A 19,603-nucleotide genomic window follows, 5' to 3' on the forward strand; every position below is an offset into this window, starting at 1 on the left:
TTTGACATGTTAAAAGTGTTATTATCGTATTTCTGCTAAATTTTGTAACAAATATCATATTTTCATCGTTGGCAACCCTCCTGATAAGCTAGCAAGTTTGAGTCAGAAAGAAAGTGAGAATTTGCCTGGTTTTTTTTTTTCTTTTTCTTATTCCCTCCGCGAGTCAGGGAGATGTGTGTTTATTTTTTAAAAGAGGGTGCTAATTTCAGAAAAAATGTAAAAACATATTTTTGCTTTAAGCCATATTTTTGGTTTATTTGTTCCTATTTAAATTATTTTAAGGTCATAAAGGCTTTCATATTTTTAACAGTTTTAGGTTATAGAAATCCTCACACTATTAATTATTTTTCAGGTGTCCATAAAGGATTGTGAAATCTGAAAGCTTATCCAAACTGAAAAATGTCTGGATATGAATACATTGTTGTGGTCTGCTGGCGGCCTGTGGAGCTAGCAGCAGAGTCAGACAGCAAGGAGGTTGGGGAGGAACATGGACCAGTCCTGGAGTCAGGAGAAGGCTTGGATGAGGGCTTTGCGTCAAAGGCAGAGAGGGGGCCAGGGCCATCTGGGAGTTATGTGCTGCCTCCAGAGCCTCCAGAGTTGGTTCCCAGTGCGTGAATGCACAGAGCTGCCAGAAGGCAAGAACAGTTAAGACAGAAGGAACGACTCAGGAATAAGGCTTGGAGGTGATTGGCCCTTCCCATAGGACATAAAGGAGGAGCAAAAGCGGCAAAACGGCAACATTTTTCCGTTCTTATCGCGTCCACAGATAACTGCCCAGCCCCCCTGTTTAGGGTGACCCGCTCCTTACTCAACCAAGGAACTGGGAAAGACCCCTTGCAGGATAGAGCTGAAGAATTTGTTCAGTATCTGCAGGATAAAATCGCTCAGATCCAGACAGGCTTGGACTCTGACTGGGTAGATTCGGGCGAGTCGACGGGGATGAATCTTGTGGAGACCATCTGGGATGAGTTTGTTAATTTTAATCGAATTTTTTAAAAATGTTATTGTTAATCTTAATTGGGTTTGTTTTTTGGATACTCTATCTAATTTGTTTTTAACTTTTGTAATATGTGTTTTTTTTTAATGTTGTACGCCGCCCTGAGTCCTTGGGAGAAGGGCAGCATATAAATCCAATAAACCAAACCAAACCAAACCAAACCAACTAAACCAAAGGCAAGCTACCCTTTGCAGGAAGCAACATCGTTCATGCTGGTCAGTTTACCTTCTGAAGCTCCATTTTGACTCTTTGCTCCGTGTGGCCTGGCCAAGCTAATTGCCAATTAAGTCTTTGGCAGCATTTTCAAGGAAGATAAAGGTGGGTGCTTATCAGCCTTATCCCGGGGGACTTTGGCAGCCTACTGTAGGACTCTTTACAACTATTTGAGACTCATTATGGTCTGTGAATGAACATAATTTACAGCCTTTGAAATAAAGTGTTTTGGGGACCAAGTGTGTGCTTTATACTGTATCAAGAAGCCTAGGTCAAAACATACATGTTGAAAAACAACAGATGAAGATCATTACAATACAGATTTCATAAATAATATATGCAGAAATGAGTAGAAGACTAATCCCCTCAAGAATCACACTTGCAAAAGATGAATGTTTGGAATGTTTGTTTGGAATGTTTATTTAATTTGTATGCCGCCCTACTCCCGAGGGACTCAGGGTGGCTAACAACCATGGGGGGGAAGGGGATACAAATAGGACAAAGACAAACAAAGTAAAAAACAGCAACAGTCGCAACAATTCAAGTGGGGCTGGAAACTCATCAGCCCCAGGCCTGCCGGAACAGCCAGGTCTTAGTGGCTTTGCAGAAAGCTGGAAGGGTGGTGAGGGTCCGGATCTCCACGGGGAGATCGTTCCAGAGGGCCGGAACAGCCACAGAGAAGGCCCTCCCCCGAACCACTGTACTACCCAATGACAATATTTTCTAACACTTTCGACGGCATCTGAATCAGTCCACAGTGAATATCTCGTTGATATCACTCCACTATGTTTGTGCTACCCAGAACTAAGTGAATTTCTAAATCAAATCCTCTAAAACTCCTATAGTTAAGGCAACAAGCAGAGGAGCTTCACTGGTGGGGTTGCTCTTCTTACCATCAGGTTCTCACTGCAGATTTCCAAACACCACTTGTTGAATGAAGTTCTCCCACTTGTTGTTCCATAATCCCTGCAGCTTCCAGTCTCCTTGCCTGGCAAGCTAAGTTATCAGAGGGAAGATGAACATCTAACCGGTCAAACTCATGAAGATGGAAACGAGTTGCCAGTTGGTTCACCATTCTTTTGAGAGCAAGGAATGCAGTAACAACTTGGAAGACAAGAAATACTACAAAAATGATATTGACTGCTCGTTCCAAAGGTTGAATCCTTAGCCCTTCATTTAAAAGTAGGAAAAGAATTAGGGGCACTTGCAAAAGGAGACTCAGGAGCCAAAACCCAGCTAGTTCAGGAACCTATAAAGGAGAAAAAAGGAATAAAAATATTATACAACTCAATCAAGATAATTCAAAGAGCAGAGTGGTACAGAAAATTGAACTTTACCAGTATCCAAGATATAAACATAGAAGGCTACAAATTCAGAGTTATAGTACAAGAATCCACTTATGTATTTTTTTTCTCTGCGGAAAAGGTCCTTTTCAACTGTTGTGGTTATGACTTTAAAGACAATTCTGTTAGTGAAATGAAGCATACTTTTTAGACTTTTCAGGTAGACATCACAGCCAACTATCATTCTCTACATTGTTTCAATGACAGAAGAAAACACAGAACTGAGAGCCAGTGAGAGGGTTAATAAGAGATACAAGATGCTTGTTTATTTCATTTCAAGAGGAAATATAGCATCTTAGCTATCAATCACTTTCTTTAAGACCTTGCTCCATTTCAGGGGCTCTGATTTCAAATAACAGGCTCTGATCATGTAGAATCTTGGGAACTGGGAAGATGCAGAATTTAGCAAAAGCTAGACAAAGAGACTTACAAGAGGCAGAGTTAATAAGTAGTTCAACATCAATCTTACACAAAAAGGCCAGAATTGAATCCAAACCATAAGCCCTTGAAATCAATATACTTAATTACATTCTATGTAACTTGTAAAACCTAGCACAATTCTTTTCATTTACCAGAAAATACTGTACATTCTGCATATGGATAGCATAATTAAAATTAAGAGTTTATTTAATTAAACCTTATGCAGCACAGGACAATTTTAAACTGCTATTGAAACTGTAGGCAGAATGCTAGACTAATAGAAGATCAACGTGCATTCTTACAAATGTCTGATCAGAACTAAATCACACTGAGTTCAGTGTAGCTCTTCATCTTAATCTATGTTCTATGAGGACAAGTCCAGCATTGTATATAGTCCCTGGAAAGTCTGGGAGTAACCTCAAAGTTGTTAAGAAGTTGTGATTTTTAATGTGGCTGAGGGAAAAATTAAATAGAGGACACTTTATAAATGAAAGTTAATTTTAATTAATGTTAAATGAAAATTAAATCAAATTCCATGATTCTCAGAAAGCCCCGCAAACACCAAAACACCAACTGTGGTCCTTACTTGCCCAAATGCTTCATTTTATTTACAGATATTATACACACACACACACACACACAAACTTGATAATTTTCAGGTCAGTTCCATGTTAATTTTTAAACATTACACTTTTACATTACAAATAGTGTTTTGGTATATTATTAACTCTTAGTGTATTTCAGGAATTCAGAGGACTTTGATCGTATTTAAATAAGCCCCACCACAGTTGTGAAATTTTGAACAATAGTAAACCCATATATTGAAAGAGCCAACAGAACTTGTCAAACTTTGAGTCTATTGCAAGAGAAAAAATATGAAATAGACATGGGAAATATACATCTTTTTATGTTTGATATTGCTGTTCTCAAGGAAATCAGCATGATTTCCATGTTTTAAAAAAGGATCAAGAAGAGATGAAGGTCTCCTGATCATAGAATTCATATTGTTGGAAGCCGGGTGGTACATAAATTTAATAAATAAACATTTTAAGGGCATCAAAAAGAATATTTATTTATTTATTTATTATCAAATTCATACAATTCCCCATACTCCCCAAAGGAGACTATGGCAGCAAAGAACAATAAATAAAAAAGCAATATAAAATAGATTAAAACCTGAAAGCCAAAGCAATAAATAAAATAAAAACAAAAATACTAACCTTGGGTGAAGGAAGGATAAAAATGACTCTTCAGCAATTGAGCCACTGGGACAAATCTCCATTTCCCTTGTAGCTCCAGGCTTTGCAGGTCTAGAGGTTCTTACAGAAAATCAAAAGGGATTGGGCCAATCTAATTTCAGGAGGAAGGATGTTCCATAAGAGAAGACATGTCTCCTGTGACCCACAAGATGTAGGTCACTATTCTATGGTACCCGCAGCATATCTTTTGTGTGAGATCTAATGGGGTAGGCTGATGTAATTGGGGAGAGATGGTCCCTTAGGTAACCCAGGCCCCTGCCATGAAGGGTTTAAAGGTTAAAACCACATCTTCAATTTGGACCCAAAAGCAAACTGGCAACCAATGTAGTACACAGAGCAAAGATCTAACATTTGCTGCCCTGGGAATGCACATAACTGCCCATGACTCTGCACCTGACTAAATTAAGAACAAATTAAGACTCAAAGACGGTCCTGAATTCAAACTATAAATTTTCCAATGTTTTGTCTTTTTCAAAGAACTGTATCCATTTGTTTAGAAAGGTGGATCTTAGGTATGTGAAGGACACCTACCTTCTCCTGCAAATTTCCCATGTATCCAAGGTACAGACGTATAACCTCAATTAAAGATGTTAATATAATACTTGTCACAAGGATGAATTTGTAGTAATCTGGTAAGACTGAGTACTAGAAATGAGAAGAGAATGGAATATAAATACTGCGCTTGAACGAATTATTTGGATGTATTTAGTTGTCTTTTTGTAAATCATATCTCACTGAGATTTTCTACATATTCTCTACAAACCTACCTACTTCTCAGTCCTTCTGCATCAAACATACCACTCAAAATAAGATCAGTGGAAATCTTTTTTGCATTATTACAGGGGTATGGTAAAAAGCAATAACCAAATACCCTAACAAGAATAACAAATCTCAAAATAGAAGTGTGTCTATTGCCTTCTAGATCTTACCTTCAGCTGCAACATGGCAACACTGCTTGCCCACCAAAAAGGGAAGAACCAGAAGTTAAAATACAGGGACATCTGTAATGGCAAACTGGAGACGATTTCATTATCTGAAGAGACAGAGAGGAAAACAGTCATGAGGAACCTGTGAGGTACAGTATATTCTGCTGGCAGGGTCCCTTATTCTCTTCTGACCTAAATGTGTCTATGTTTGTGCTGATACAGTGGCTTCTAAGGACTGCCATTCCATATGTCATACAGACATATCTTTGAACCTGTGTTAGTCAGCCTTTTGAGTTGAGAGAATCTGGTTTCGCACTGTGCCCCAAATGGTGATGATTTTCTGTATATAATAATACTTTATTATCAGTGCACAACATATGTACAATGAACTTGGTTGAGCTCCCTCAGTGCACCTCCCCAACACAATACAACTCAAAATTAAGACAAAAAGTCCGTAACCCAATAAATCATATTAACAAACACCCAGTCCTATTGCACCAGTGTGAATATGTTACACATTATGCTGCCCTGCATGTCCATCATACTTATGTTATTTCATATTCAGGAGTCTGACAGCCCACAGATTAAACACTGTTCTTCAGCCTGTTTGTATGCTCGCTATGCTTCTATATCTCCTTCCCAATGGTAGGGAAGAGGTATGATGTACCTCTTCTAGTCTAAATAGTAGATTAGAATAATATGGGCATTATCTTTAGTTCACATCTTGGGCTGCAGTAGAGAGATTATCTGTTTTGGGTGCTGCAGCTGGTCTTTTTGGCAACAGTGTCATATTAACAAAACGAAAGCAGCGTTTGAATAGTTTATATACTTTAAAAGACTGGTTTTGGAGGGTGGTGTCATTTTAAACAAGGAATATCCTTGACTTAAATTTTAAATGGCTCTCCAGAGCCCAGACGCTCCGGGAAGACGCTCCAATCACTCTATCGCGGTCCAGGCTCTACCAGGAAGCCTGGCAGTAGCTTCGCAGCGACCACCGCAATAATAGCGACAGTGCAGACACCGCCATCTTTGTAGCTGGCACAAAGCCGGGGACACTCCCTCACCAATGTGGTTGGCGTCGCCTCTGCTTTCGGGTACCGTGCGGTTGTTGTCCGTAAAAACAGTTCGGCTGAAGGAACTCAGCCGCCTTCTCACCGGCTCCGGCAACGACATGGAGCAAGGAGAACAACGGCCGCTCGAGAGCCGTTGCTAGGGCAACGGGGCCCGACTGAACTTCTTGACGCAGTATCAGTGCAAGCCCCGTCGCCTGGGGGAATTGCCGCGTGGGGATAGCTTCCGGTTCCGATGCTTTGCCCGACACCGGGCAAGAGGCAGGGTCAACCCTCGGCGTTCCATTCGGGGCTGTCTTAGGGTTTTTTTGTTTGTTTCGCAGAGAAAGAAAGAAAGGTTCTGCCTGATATGTTTCATAGGTGAGGCGACTCCCTCCTTGGTTTTGCTTGCCAAAAAAAATAATCGGGAGTAGGAACGGAAGGAGGAAATCGAAGTCTGGCAAGCAATTCGTTTGGTTCGCTTCATTTGCAAAGAAACGTTATGAAGAATAAGCGTCGGTGCTGTGTAAAGATGCTGACTGCGCTGAGCGACAGTGTGGTTCTGTGAAACGCTAAGGAGAAGTTGCAATTCTCCTTAGTGAAGCCAAAGAAGAAAGGTGCTCATAAACAAGGCATTGGAAACGGCACCGTTTGTAGTTAAAAGTTCACTGAATTTTTACTACTGAGGGACCGCATTAGAGGAATTGCAACCAGTCGCGTTTGATACCTGAGTTTTAGCAGGGCAATGTGTTTTTTAAACGGTTTGCATTGGCTCAAGCATTTTAAGGCAATGTACAGTGAATTACCTCGGAATTGTTCACCAATACTTTTAAAACCAGAGAACTGCTGTGAGCATCCTGCCGACGTAGGAACACAGCCTTCAGTCATTCCTGTACTTAACAAATCCGCTTTGAGTTGAGCTTGATTCTGGTGACTTCGTGGATTGCCCGTCTGTTTTTCTTGGCAATGAAATAGAAGTGATTTGCCATTTGCCTTCTTCCGGGAAGTTTGACTAGATACAAAATACTGTAAAAACACGACTCAGTGGCATATCAGATAGAGACAGTACTTTGCTCCCTTTGGACCCAAGGGATAAACGGAATGAATTTTTCTAGCGTGGGTGCAGCTCCTGTGTGTGCAATTAAGCCTAATGGTTTGGTATATTGCCAGTTAATGCATTTGTCAGAAAGGAATAGAAGCAGCATTCTTTTTGAGTTGTTTGCATTCATGCCATTGGTGTTGTTAATGCACCTTCTGTGTCTATAACATCTAATACCTAGCAGCTTGATGAAACTCACTTTGCTAGCAGCAAGTCTAAATAGCTCTGCTACTGGAAATAATATGTAGCCATAATTAATAGCCCTTTATAGTGTTATACTATATGATTGTGAGTATTATTTCCTTTGCTTTGCTACAATCCTTGAACTTCCCCCAGTTAACTAAATAAATACACATTAAAATAAACAAAAGCATAATAATGCTTAAAATGCTAACTAAAGCAGGCTTTGCAAGGCAAGGACATTGCAGAGCAAACTACCTCTGCTATAGAATGCGCAAAAGCTATCAAGCAGAGGCAGGGACTGTTTCAGGGTTGTTTAGTTTCTTGACTTTTCAATATCCATGCAGTGTGAAAAACTGAATATTTATTTGAAATACTTTCCAATTTGGCAGTATGCATTCCTTGGGTTCATATTTAGCAATGTAAACATCAAATATGCTGTAGGGAAATTTAAAAATAAATAAATGCATCTGTCAATTTTGATATAGATAAGAAAGCTTCCTGTTTTTATAATACACTGATTATTTTTAAATTTTATTCTTTATTTTAGAAATTTATAAAATGTAAACAGACTACCAAAATGCAGATTGTAACAGTAGCAAAATCAAAGTAATAAAATCTAAGAAATCTTTGGCGGTGATTATTAAAAAATAAATAAAAATTTAAAAAATGAAAATTAAAGAATTAAAAGACACTCCCCTCAAAAATCCCTAATAAAGTACATCAAATTAAAAACAAAGAGATCAGAGTTAGACTGAAACTAAAGATCTAACAAATATGTTAAGCCTATAGGTAGCCATTGGCTTACAAAAAAAATCTATATTATAACTCATAGTACTATATTATAATTGGGTAAAAATGGAAAATTGCATAATGATACCACTCTATTATCTATTATAGAATATAAAATAAACGCTAAAAATATTGGTTTATTCTTTGATCAGTAGAAAATATAGCCATTTCCAAAATGGATAAATTGCAAATTTCCAAAAGTCACTCCTTTAGTGTGGAATAATAACACTTTTCCTGTGTTTCAGCATAATTCATTTTGCTAACCCTTGTGCATGATATAGCCTTAATTTAACCATAAAACATAAACAGACATATTCTAGAGATTTAGTATAAAATTCAATATAATATTAAACTTCCCCATAAATCTGCTTGCGTACATTATATTGAAATACTTTTCCAAAAAGATACCAAAGAACCAAATAATCCGCAATCCTTCTAATTTTCTGTAACAAAGGGGGAAATGTCTGGTGGCATCCTTGCCAATACATTCTTTGGGGAGTCCAATACATTCTACAATTTTTGATGAATGAGCTTTACTCTCAAACTTACACTATATTGCCAAAAGTATTCGCTCACAACTACTACTGATTACGGGGATGGGTGAGCGAATATTTTTGGCAATATAGTGTATCAGTAGTTTATTTTTGAATGTTAGGGTTACAGGCCAATAAAATTAAAATTTCCATATCTGCTGCTATTTTGGCTTTAAGATGAGGAAGGCACATGTCCATTGAATTGCTATTGTTTTTGTCATGTATACATTCTGTAAATAGAACAAAGATGTATCTTTTATTTTTATAAAAAAAATATTGTTTTTTAAAAAAATGCATAAGTTGGTCACTGGCTGTGCTCCCAGATTTAGATCCTGGGGATGTTTGGCAGTAGCACATGGCTAAATGTAGATTGCATTGTAACTAAATCACATACAAATCTTTCTGCAGTTCTTATATTTGCCAATCTAGAAACACAAGCATCTACTTAAATATAGACAAGTCAATGGTTGAATGTTTCACCAGAATTTTCCACAATGTGATTTAATTTTTTGTTTAGAAGAGAATCAGCATTACCATTGGGCAGCTGATAATTCTGTTTACCGTAGTTTTCTGATTCTAAAGGGATTCATAACCAATGGCTAGTGCTGCAACCTGCTTTGTTGAGGCAGGTTCTGGATTTAATTCATCAAAGGATGTAGCTTGTGTGAGTAAATTATACTGATAGTCCATGTTTAGCACCATAGCTGGGACTGGCAACTGAGATATTAAGCAAAGTGGTTGCTAAGTGAAATGTAACTCTGCTAATGATCTTACTTCAGCTTTCCTTTGTTTTACAAATTTGCATAGGTCATGAATGTGAGGATTAGCCGTAAAGTTACTTTTTCATCACTATCATAAATTTGAACTGTTGCTAAATGAAACACTCACTAAACAGGATTACCTGGTGCATTCTTGTATCAGATAGACAGATAGTAAGCTGTAATGTTACACATTTCTAAGATAGTAATTTATGAAAAGAAAGTTTTTTTATTTTCAATCTAAGCTAAATAAAAGAGGATCTTCTGAATCAATGCAGGAATATAATGATCTTTAGTACTAATATAACATTTTGTTACAGAGAAGGCTACTTAGAACATTTTCAGAACTGAGTGGCTTATAAATTGCTGTAATATAACTATGAATGAATGTGAGTGCTACTTCTTACAAAGAGAAAAAAATCACTGCATCTGAATCAGTGCTTAATAGTGGTTCTCTGTAGCTATTAAAATTTTTCTTTCTGTACAGATATTCAAGTACATGACTCAAGGACTTTTGATCATACTGTTTTTTAGTTACGGGGGAGGGGGGAGGAAATGGCAATGATCATAGTGATTTGTGTGTATTTTTTAAAAGATGGTCAATCAATTTACCATCCTACTGCCAGAGCAACATTAAGGTCATTTTGCTAGTTCACAGGATTTCATGATAGCATAATCTTCAAAGCACTTCATCACTATTGAGCATTAGGAGGGAAATGGCATAGCAGGCCAACAGATTTTCATGCCAAAAGCATACGTTGTTAGACAATCGTTCTTGTCAGTCACATTTTAACAGCCACTGCATATTTTGTCTGGCTCAGAAAATATACCATAATGTGTCTTATTAGAACGATCTGAAGAAATTCTTCCATATATACTCTGATTTGATGCACATAATATATAGGGGTTATACAATATGTACTACTTACCCATAATGTTAGTAACTTTCTTAACTCTATTGAGTGCAGATACCAAAACGTCAATTGAAAGCTTATCTAAAGCTTATTAATTTAAATATTATAGTGTCACAAGTAAAATTTTAAGGATTCACTGCCAATTTAGATGTCAATCTAAGTATTTGATTATATTGCTATGGTTTATAAAGAAAGGCATTTTTAAACAGATTGCTGCAAACATCTCAAGTCTAGTCAAGATAGCCATTTACGAAAACTGGAAACATTCATCTACAAAATAAAGAGTCCTGTTAATGAGAAGCTCTGTTTTTATCATTCTAATTTATCTCTGGAAGAGTGAAAGATACATGAGCTGTTTTGACTGGATTTTCTAAACAGATTTTCCAGAATTTCAGATGTAATTCCATACTATGAATTATGTTGAACAGTGTTACTTAATCTCAGCAACTATGTATAGATATAAATGTCCAGATTTCAGTTCCCAGAATTCCCCAGGCATCATGAGTGCTGAGAGTTGAAGTCCACACATGTTAAAACAGGGCTGTCAAACTCCCGGCCTGCAGGCCAGATGCATCATGTGCTGGCCATGCCCATGCCCGGTTTAACAAAGGGGAGGGGGGAAATCCCAATATGTCACGTGACGCTGCCGTGATGATGTGAGTTTGACACCCCTGGTTTAGAAGCTAAATTTCGGTTACTGAATTTAACTCATTTATCTCAAGGTTTTCTAGTAACACGCATTGCCTTTAAAAACCTTTAGTTTTATTTTATTAATTTGAGTCACCACTGACTTCTAAAGTTCTCCAACAAAAGATAATAATAATGTTGAGGTGTTAAAAATAATTAAAGAATAAAACAAGCAGAATTAATAATTGAAATTAACACCTAAAACTGTTAAAAGCAGATTTAAAAGGATGTATTAACTTGTTTTTTGTTTTTTTTTAACTCCTGAATTCTGTCTGAAGTGCCTTTCAAAGAGCCAGGGATATAACAGGGGTCCTGAAAGACTGCCAAAAAAGTGTGTACCAACTTCCCCTGATGGTATCAAAAAGTGTGACAATTCATATGGAAGAAGGCATTTTCTTAAACTGACTGGATCTAAGCCATATAAAGCTTTAAGCAGAGCACTTTGTACTTTACCGAGAAATGAATTGGCAGTCAGTGCAGTGCTTTAAGCACAGATATTATATGGTGTCTTTATATTCTTCCCGAGGCAAAACTGACTGCTAATTTTTGTACCTTCTGGAGTTTCCAGACTGGACACAATAACAATTCCACTTAGAGATTATTGTTACAATGAGACCTGGAGTTTACCAGCAAATGCATCAATTTAAGATCGTTATGTTCCAGAAAGAGATGTAGTTTTGATATCAAATAAAGCTACTAAAAGTGTTCCTGGTCATTTTCTCATTCTGGGAAACCAAAGACATATTTGGGTCCAGAAATATTTTCAATATGCTAATTTGTTTTTTGAAAGGTATGGTCCCATTTAGAACAAGCAACGCTATTACTTCTCTGCACTTCTGTCTCTTGATTAGTTTTGTTTTACTATCCCTTATCCAGCCCATTACTAATTGCGGGCAGGCATTTGCATTGCTACTTCATTTCTTAAGAGGTGTCATCAGCATATTTATATCAATCAACTCCAAATCTTCCACAGTGATTTCATGTAAATATTGAAAACATCAAGGAAAATATTGAGAAAATATTGATGGAGCCTTGAGGGACATCATATAATTCCTGTATTGTGCAGCTTTTTCCAAGCACTTTCATCTGAAATCTTCCTCAAAGATAAGAAGAGCAGTGGCTCTTGTTTCCAATCTTTCAAATGATGCAACAGGATATCAAAAAGTGCTGAGGTATCAAAAGAAACCCATAGAATCACATTCTCAGTTTCTAGATAAAGATCATCCATCAGACCAGCCAAGGCAGCCTGAATCCATACCTGTCCTGAACAAAGTTTGAAACAGGATTAAGATAAACTGCTTCCTCCAGAACTTTTGCAGTTGAGTGGGCACTGTTGTCAGCCTCACTAGATAGCAGATAATGTGACAAAAATAATATTTTATTTATTTTAGGATACAATTGTAAAATTAAGATTAAAATTCATTTCCTATATGTCCAAGAATCACAGTTCATAATTTTTACTTTTTGTGTTTTGGCTTGGATTAATTCGGTAAATGGCATGTATCTCCATTCTATTTTAGACTTTAATTCTTAACATCCCTACTTGATTCAATTTCTATTCAATCTATTGCAGCCAAAGACCAGTACAGATAAAAAACAAACAAAATTTAAGACAGAATTAAAATACATTTGTAAAAGAACCTAACTAATACCTAATAAGTGAAATCCAGAATGCAGCCTATGCATCAGGCCTGCAAACCATTTTTTGGGGGTGGGTGGGGACTTCAGGCCTGCCACACTTTCTACTATTCATTTTCTATTGAGGGAAAATAGGAGGGGGGATTATGCAGAGTTGGGTGATATGTAGCCATAATAACATTCTTTCTAGAAAGCCAAGGTCATCCTTTGTCTCTGCACCTGGATGGGTGGAAGCTGCCAGCGTGACAGTGGAAGATTGGATCGTGTGATGGACTTGTGGGTGTGGGGGCAGGATCTTAAACTTTCAATTGGGTGGGAAAATCTGGAAGCTTTCAGATTCGGGTATTCCCAGATGTGCCAACATGGCTCTCTTAATAAATTGGAACTTTGAGGAATCTTTTGCCTCGGACTCTGATTTAATTTTGGATGCTATTTGGAACCCTGACACTATGTTAAATTATATTGTAAACACCAACATTACTTTAAAAATAATAACATCTAAAATTAGAACAAACAAACTTTGACATAGGCCAAATCTTTGGTGACTAGGCTATCTGCTAATCAGAGGAAGTATGCATCTGTTTCACATGTCTCCATAAAAGGAGCAACAAGAAGGACATGTTCTATTGTTTCTACCTCCCTGAGATCACAGGGCAAAGCCTTTCGGCTTGCATGAAAGAACAGCCCATTGGGATCCAAATCCTTAATTGTTCCATTTCCTCCTGGATTCTAATTTTACATTGGAAACAGAACTGCTAAGTTTATAGCTAAGGCAGTTGATCTAAGAATCCATTATATCAAACAGATTGGGGTAAAAGCAGTGTGTTTACCTGAATGTTGATTCTTCGTATTTATCATATATCTTTGTCATTGCTTTATTTTCCTTTTATTTATTTTACTCTGGACTTCTATCCTGAAATTTATTTTTCTTTTATATTTTTGATATGATCGGAAGACTAATCAAACTATATTAATTCCATTCTATTGGATGGACTGACTTCAGGCCCCCTTTTCCACTGTCTCCCAGTGAACATTACTTTAAGTAATAAGATGCAAGTGTGATTTTTATTATTGGGAAAAGATGCAAATTTACCATAAAAATGCAAATTTACTAATGTCATACATATTCAGTATGGGCCTCTGAGATCACATTGTGTGTGTGTGTGTGTGTGTGTGTATATATATATATATATATATATATATATATATATATATATATATATATATATATATATATATATATATATATATATATACTTAAAGTCATATATATATATGTTATATATACATATATATATATCCCCCAGTACCAACCCAGGGGGGATGAAACAGTATTATATCGTGACTCAGAATTTATTAAACTTTTATATTATTTGTTTGTTTATTAAACTTTTTATTTATTTAAATTGTTATGGCAATTGTTATGCCAAAGGAAGAAACCATCCACTTACATTGGCTAAAAGATGTGCTTCAATCCTTCTAGATGTGGATGATATTGCCATTTTTTTCTGTCCTCAAGCTGGCATGCATTTCCTTTGAGATCTTTTTATCATGTTTTAAAGAGGGCAAACTTAACGTCAGCAGTAAAAAAAAAAGCGCCAATATAATAGTATTTTCAAAAGGTCCTATATTTCAGTATCCATATAAAATGGATAAAACCACAATTCAACAAACTTGATCATCTTGGAATCTAATTATAGACCTGAGTGTCTGGGTGCCTGCTTGTTGTATGATGAAACCACACTATTTTACCACCCACACTGGCAATGAGCCTATTCTGGCAAAGCCCAGATGCCTGGCCCATCTAATTTAGGGAATACAAATCTGTCATTACTTTAGAGGTAACAGGGCTAAAATTCTTTAAAAGTCCAATTTTGAATTCCCAGATGTGAATCTAATTCTAACTCTTTTTTTTTCTACTAGCTTGTTGGCTATAAGCAAGATCTATCAAAGATGAAATACTTGATATTACTAGACTTCAAAAATTAAATTTAAGTTTCATCCCCAAAATCTACAGCCCAGGAATGTTAGAAAGTCCCGTTTTCAGTAGCTAATAGGATATACTTTTTATCCTGTCTAATTTTCATCCTGTCAGTCATTCCATGACATAATGGCAGAGGTGACGTTAAGTGTCTTCCAAAACCAATTCCTATTCCATAGGCATATAACCAACAATTAGCTCAAAGTTCTTAAAACATTCATAACACAATAATAAGATTTTATAACCTTGGGGAATTGGCAGATGTATTTTGCAATATCCAGGCAATTTGGTTGATCTAAAACAGGGCTGTCAAACTCCCGGCCCATGGGCCAGATGTATCACACACTGGCAATGCCCACGCCCAGTGTAGCGAAAGGAGGAAATGTGATGCCACCCTGATGAAGTGAGTTTGACACTCTTAATCTAAAAACAATGGCTAAGCAGGATTGGCCCTGGATAGCACTTGGACAAGAAACAACCAGGAAATGTTAGGGCTTTAAAGTTTTTTTTAAAGGGATTCTCAGTGACAAACTACTTTTTTCCACAATTCGTTGCAGGTTGCAAAAAAACAGTATATTTTAAGTTAAAATATGTTTTGGCAATTAAACAATATAAATACTTTTGTTACTAACATTTGTGTTCTCCCATAGGCTTTATACTTAAAAAATGATTTTTAAACATTTTAATGAGAATTGTTTTTATATATTAAGTATTTTTATAGTCCCATTTGAACACTGCAAATAATCACTTTTACATTACATAGGCAGCCAAATAAATTTGATAAATAGATCAATACTGCTATTATAGGCTGCAATTATTGCTAGGCATGTTTTCCTAGCAGTAGTGTAATAATTCACACACACAACAGTTTCCTGTAGGAAAAACTGGTAGATATTAAATCTAACACATATTGTACTATGCAGCATATGAAAATTGCAATGTGCAAAAGAAACCTCATAAAATCATAGAAAGTAACAGGAGGAAAAGACATTGCATCAGGTGTTCTGAAAATGAAATAATGAATGCACTGTTGGGTATAAACCAATCCCTATTTGTAGCAACCACAAGATGACTATTTCTGGGAAAGGACTTCTTTATGGAAAAAAGTTAATCCCCCCCAAATATGTACAGTTTCTTAATATACATAAATGAAGCATTATTTTCAGCTCAGCAAAAATTGGTTTTCTATTTCTAAAATAACTCTGGATGCTGGAACTGAAAAGGAAAAACCAATTAAAGAACCTTGTTTTATCCTATTTTAACAAATATAACCCCATACTAGTGAATTACTGCATTGCTCTTCCAATTTCATCAGTTTGAAATTATTCTGGTCTGGGTAATATTCTCAAATGTGCCATTTAATTTTTCCTTAAGCATGAAAGCAGCATTGACTCATCTAATTTTCTCCAAAATATTTTTCCCATTTTGATATAAATTTGCACTATCTGCTCTTTTAGGACTTTGGCTATCACCATATTTTGCCCTTCCAAATATTGCAAAAATAAATTGATCATAATCTTCATTTCTGCCCTCCTTAAAAAACTTCATTATATTGTTTCTTTATTTATTGCATGTCCTAGAGTAATAAATACCCTCTCATCTCAATTCAAGCAAACAGCAAATGTACACATGGCTTACATCCATGTGTATATTCATGTTTTGTAGAGCTTTCTGGTCATATTTAAAATAATCTGAGCATTTCCTATGATGGGGAACTGCAGAACTTTAGCTAATAGGGAACTTAAAGTTTGCATTGAAACATTTGTGTAGGCAAAAAGACAAGCAACTCTATAGATGGGAAATAAACTGTCCACAAGATCCACATTAAAAAAGAATAGTGTACAGTACTTTAATTGTTTCAAATACATTGTAGCTAGCCAGAAGCAAATAGGCTTCCTCATTTGAACAAAGCACATCTCTAAAATTGCTTTCAAATGAGCCTTAGAGTCCATATTGCAGGCAATGTATTTGGTCTTTTTCCAAGATAAAAACGCAGAGCTGTTTGCTGATGATGGCTATCAGGGCCACTTCATATGCATGTAAATTACTGGGTTTGTATTCTCATCTTTGGTGAATCTGAAATAATTTCAGATTTCCAGCTGGAATATATATTTTTAAAAGCTTTGTCTTACAATGAAATTGCAAAAAAGCAATTGTTGAACTTTTCTGACTAAAAATCAAAGTTTTTGTGACAATCTTCAACAAAATCAAATGATTTTTCCACTTAAAAAGTTTATTTGGGCAGAATGCATGATTTCCACTTTGGGCATTAATTATTTCAGAGACAGGAAACATCATTTACAGACTTTTACAAGATAGTAACTAATAAAATCATTTGTTGGACATAGGCATATAGAATATATAATAAACTCTCTTGTCCCTCTACATATGCAATTGCTGCAACATAGCCAGATGTTTTTCTTTTTAAGATTATTGTCCTCCCATACTTACTTAGTAGTAAAGGCCATTAAACTCCACAGGATTTGCTTTGCTTCTAAATAGGATAAGAGCTAGCAAAGTCACTTCATATTTGATGATGCCACCTATTTCGGAAATCAAAACATTTTTTGGGGGGGGTGAAACACCCAAGCTCAGAAAGCACCAAAGACCCCACAGTCAGTTTATATTTACTTTACATTTTGCCTTCAGATAGAAAAATATGCATGTATCTTATCACGCTGAGAAATCTGCATATGTAATTTTTTAAAAATTCTGTTCAATCATGTCCGTCTCTCAGAGACTGCCTGGACAAGTCCCTGCAGTTTTCTTGGCAACGTTTTTCAGAGTCAAAAATATAGAATTTGAATCAAGGTATATAGTTCCTTGCTCTTGTTATTTTGTTAAAAAAATAAGCAATTCCAATAGGCAATCATTATGGAGCAAGAAAATGTATTTTCTATTTGGACAACCATATAAATACTGTATAAAGTGAAAAGCACTCTTCATTTCAAAGTTGTAAAATCTACAGGGGCATTCTAACCCATTTTATTTCTTAACAGAATCGTTGTTTGAGGTCTCCATCTTGAACTACCCCTGCTGAACTGTTACGAATTCCTGTTACTTCTTTATACTGATTTGCTCAGGGAGCTCCCATCTTGGAGCTGCCTTATATTATTTCTACAATTTCTACCACTGCCTCTGCTCGCTGTCAGGAAACAATCAACCAACCACAATACTTTGCAACTTCTTCCTCTCAGAAGCAATCTAAAAACAAGTGTTCTGGTAGGCAAATCAGTGGTTGAGAAAAACAGTGTTGATGCATTTGTAGAGGCAAATTACTGAGTTGGCGATAGCTGTTGAATTATAGAATGTCATATTACTAAGCATAAACTTGTTACTCTTTCTAACAAAGCATTTTAGCTTATATTTTTGATAAAATAATGAATCTGAAGGCTTCAATTTACCCGATGGAGGAAAGGACCAGGAAGATAAGATTATACTAGCCAGAAACAATCAGCATATTTTTCTAAGGATAGTCTTACAGAATATGATTCCTGGTTTCACTGTGTAAAGGTGGGAAGTTCAGAGGTGTTTCTGATATGCCTTCAGGATACCTAACTCATATTAAGACCTACAATTTTCCATCCCCTAGGCTTCTCTGAGAAGAGCAGAGAACTTGCAATTGGGTGAGAGGGAAGATCATCTGCCTCAAGCCCATGTCATAGAAGCTCAAGAATAGAACAAAAGAAGCTTGATGCAGGAGATGCTTCTACTGCCCTGTCTTATTATGAAAGGGAAGAGGCACCAAGTGATGTTTTATTCCTCAGGCTTACTGCATAAATTAAAGACACCATCATTTAGCAAACATTGTGAGAACAAATAAAAAGAAGCAGATTTAAAAACAGCACGAGCCCAATGACATTTGCACTGCCTTGTAGAAATCTTCAGTAATCTTTAGATTTGTTTGCTTGTTTAACCCATTTCTAGACAGTTTGTCCTGGCAGCTTCAAGTGGTTGTTAATCATCATTTTAGAATAAGCCTACACTAAGACTCCTCTAAAATAAAACAACAATTCAGTCAAAATAAATGCATTTCAAAATAACAGATGGGAACAATTCATCCACATACTGATTGAAAAGGATATATCACTTTTATGGGAACCTAATAAAGATGCAAAAGAGCTTCACTTACAGCAATGACAAAGCAACAAGCAGTGTCCCTTAACTTGGTAGGAGTGGTGGAATAGACTCAAGAGTAGTACAAAACATTTTGTACCAGACCCTCGTGTTGTTTGAAAGGCTAAAAGTATTTTCTGGAATTGGCTTGATAAATGAGTTGCAGAATATGGACATCCTTCCCTGTAGCCAGAAAGGGCTGTATTTTATATCTGCTGAAGGTTCTGAATTGTCCTTAAGGATAGCTCTAGTACATTACAATAAACAATCGGAAGTTACAAAACATGGATCTACAGAGCAAGGTAGGAAAGGAAAAAGTAGGTAGGAAAACAGATTTTTCTGCTAAATGAAGATTTTTAAAAAGCCATGGTGCTGTATTTCCAACCTGTTTCTCAACCAACAGATTTATATCCTGAAATATTTCTAAATTACTTGCTTGATCAGATAAAGATAACGCAGATTGTATCTACAACTCGTCTGGATAGTTCTAACTAACATCATCATCTCTAGGATTCCCTTTAAATTTTTTGCTCTCCATTTACCAAACAACTAGTTCTTCCCTAGTTGCCCATTTTGATCAGTAAACAGTGGAATCATTTCAGAGGTGGGTTCCTACCAGTTTGCACCTATTCGATAGAACCGGTTCGTCAAATCTACCAAACTGGTTAGAAGAGGTTCCACCAGTGGACCCGGAAAGC

The 19,603-nt window shown here is 36.4% G+C and overlaps 1 protein-coding gene across 1 annotated transcript; it reads right to left on the reverse strand.

The window, feature by feature from the left end:
* Positions 1-1,589: 1,589 nt before the first annotated feature.
* Positions 1,590-6,433, reverse strand: TMEM17 (transmembrane protein 17). The gene is made up of 4 exons (XM_087716797.1): positions 6,223-6,433; positions 5,162-5,265; positions 4,764-4,877; positions 1,590-2,459 (listed from the first exon to the last, which is right to left on the reverse strand). Exons 1-4 carry the CDS (start codon positions 6,329-6,331, stop codon positions 2,106-2,108), a joined length of 681 nt encoding a protein of 226 aa, XP_087572923.1. The 5' UTR covers positions 6,332-6,433; the 3' UTR covers positions 1,590-2,105.
* Positions 6,434-19,603: the final 13,170 nt, after the last annotated feature.

Source organism: Thamnophis sirtalis, unplaced genomic scaffold, assembly GCF_051295495.1.
Source record: "Thamnophis sirtalis isolate CommonGarterSnake01/CBP01778 unplaced genomic scaffold, rThaSir2_p1.2 scaffold_5, whole genome shotgun sequence".
Lineage (NCBI taxonomy): Eukaryota > Metazoa > Chordata > Lepidosauria > Squamata > Natricidae > Thamnophis > Thamnophis sirtalis.

Coding starts and splice junctions, on each gene's coding strand:
- TMEM17 (XM_087716797.1), bottom strand. CDS start 6,331: ATGTCGTTGCCGGAGCCGGTGAGAAGGCGGCTGAGTTCCTTCAGCCGA. Junction 4,878..5,161: donor TTGCCATGTTGCAGCTGAAG/GTAAGATCTAGA, acceptor TCTCATTTCTAG/TACTCAGTCTTACCAGATTA. Junction 2,460..4,763: donor TGGGAAATTTGCAGGAGAAG/GTAGGTGTCCTT, acceptor TCTCCTTTATAG/GTTCCTGAACTAGCTGGGTT.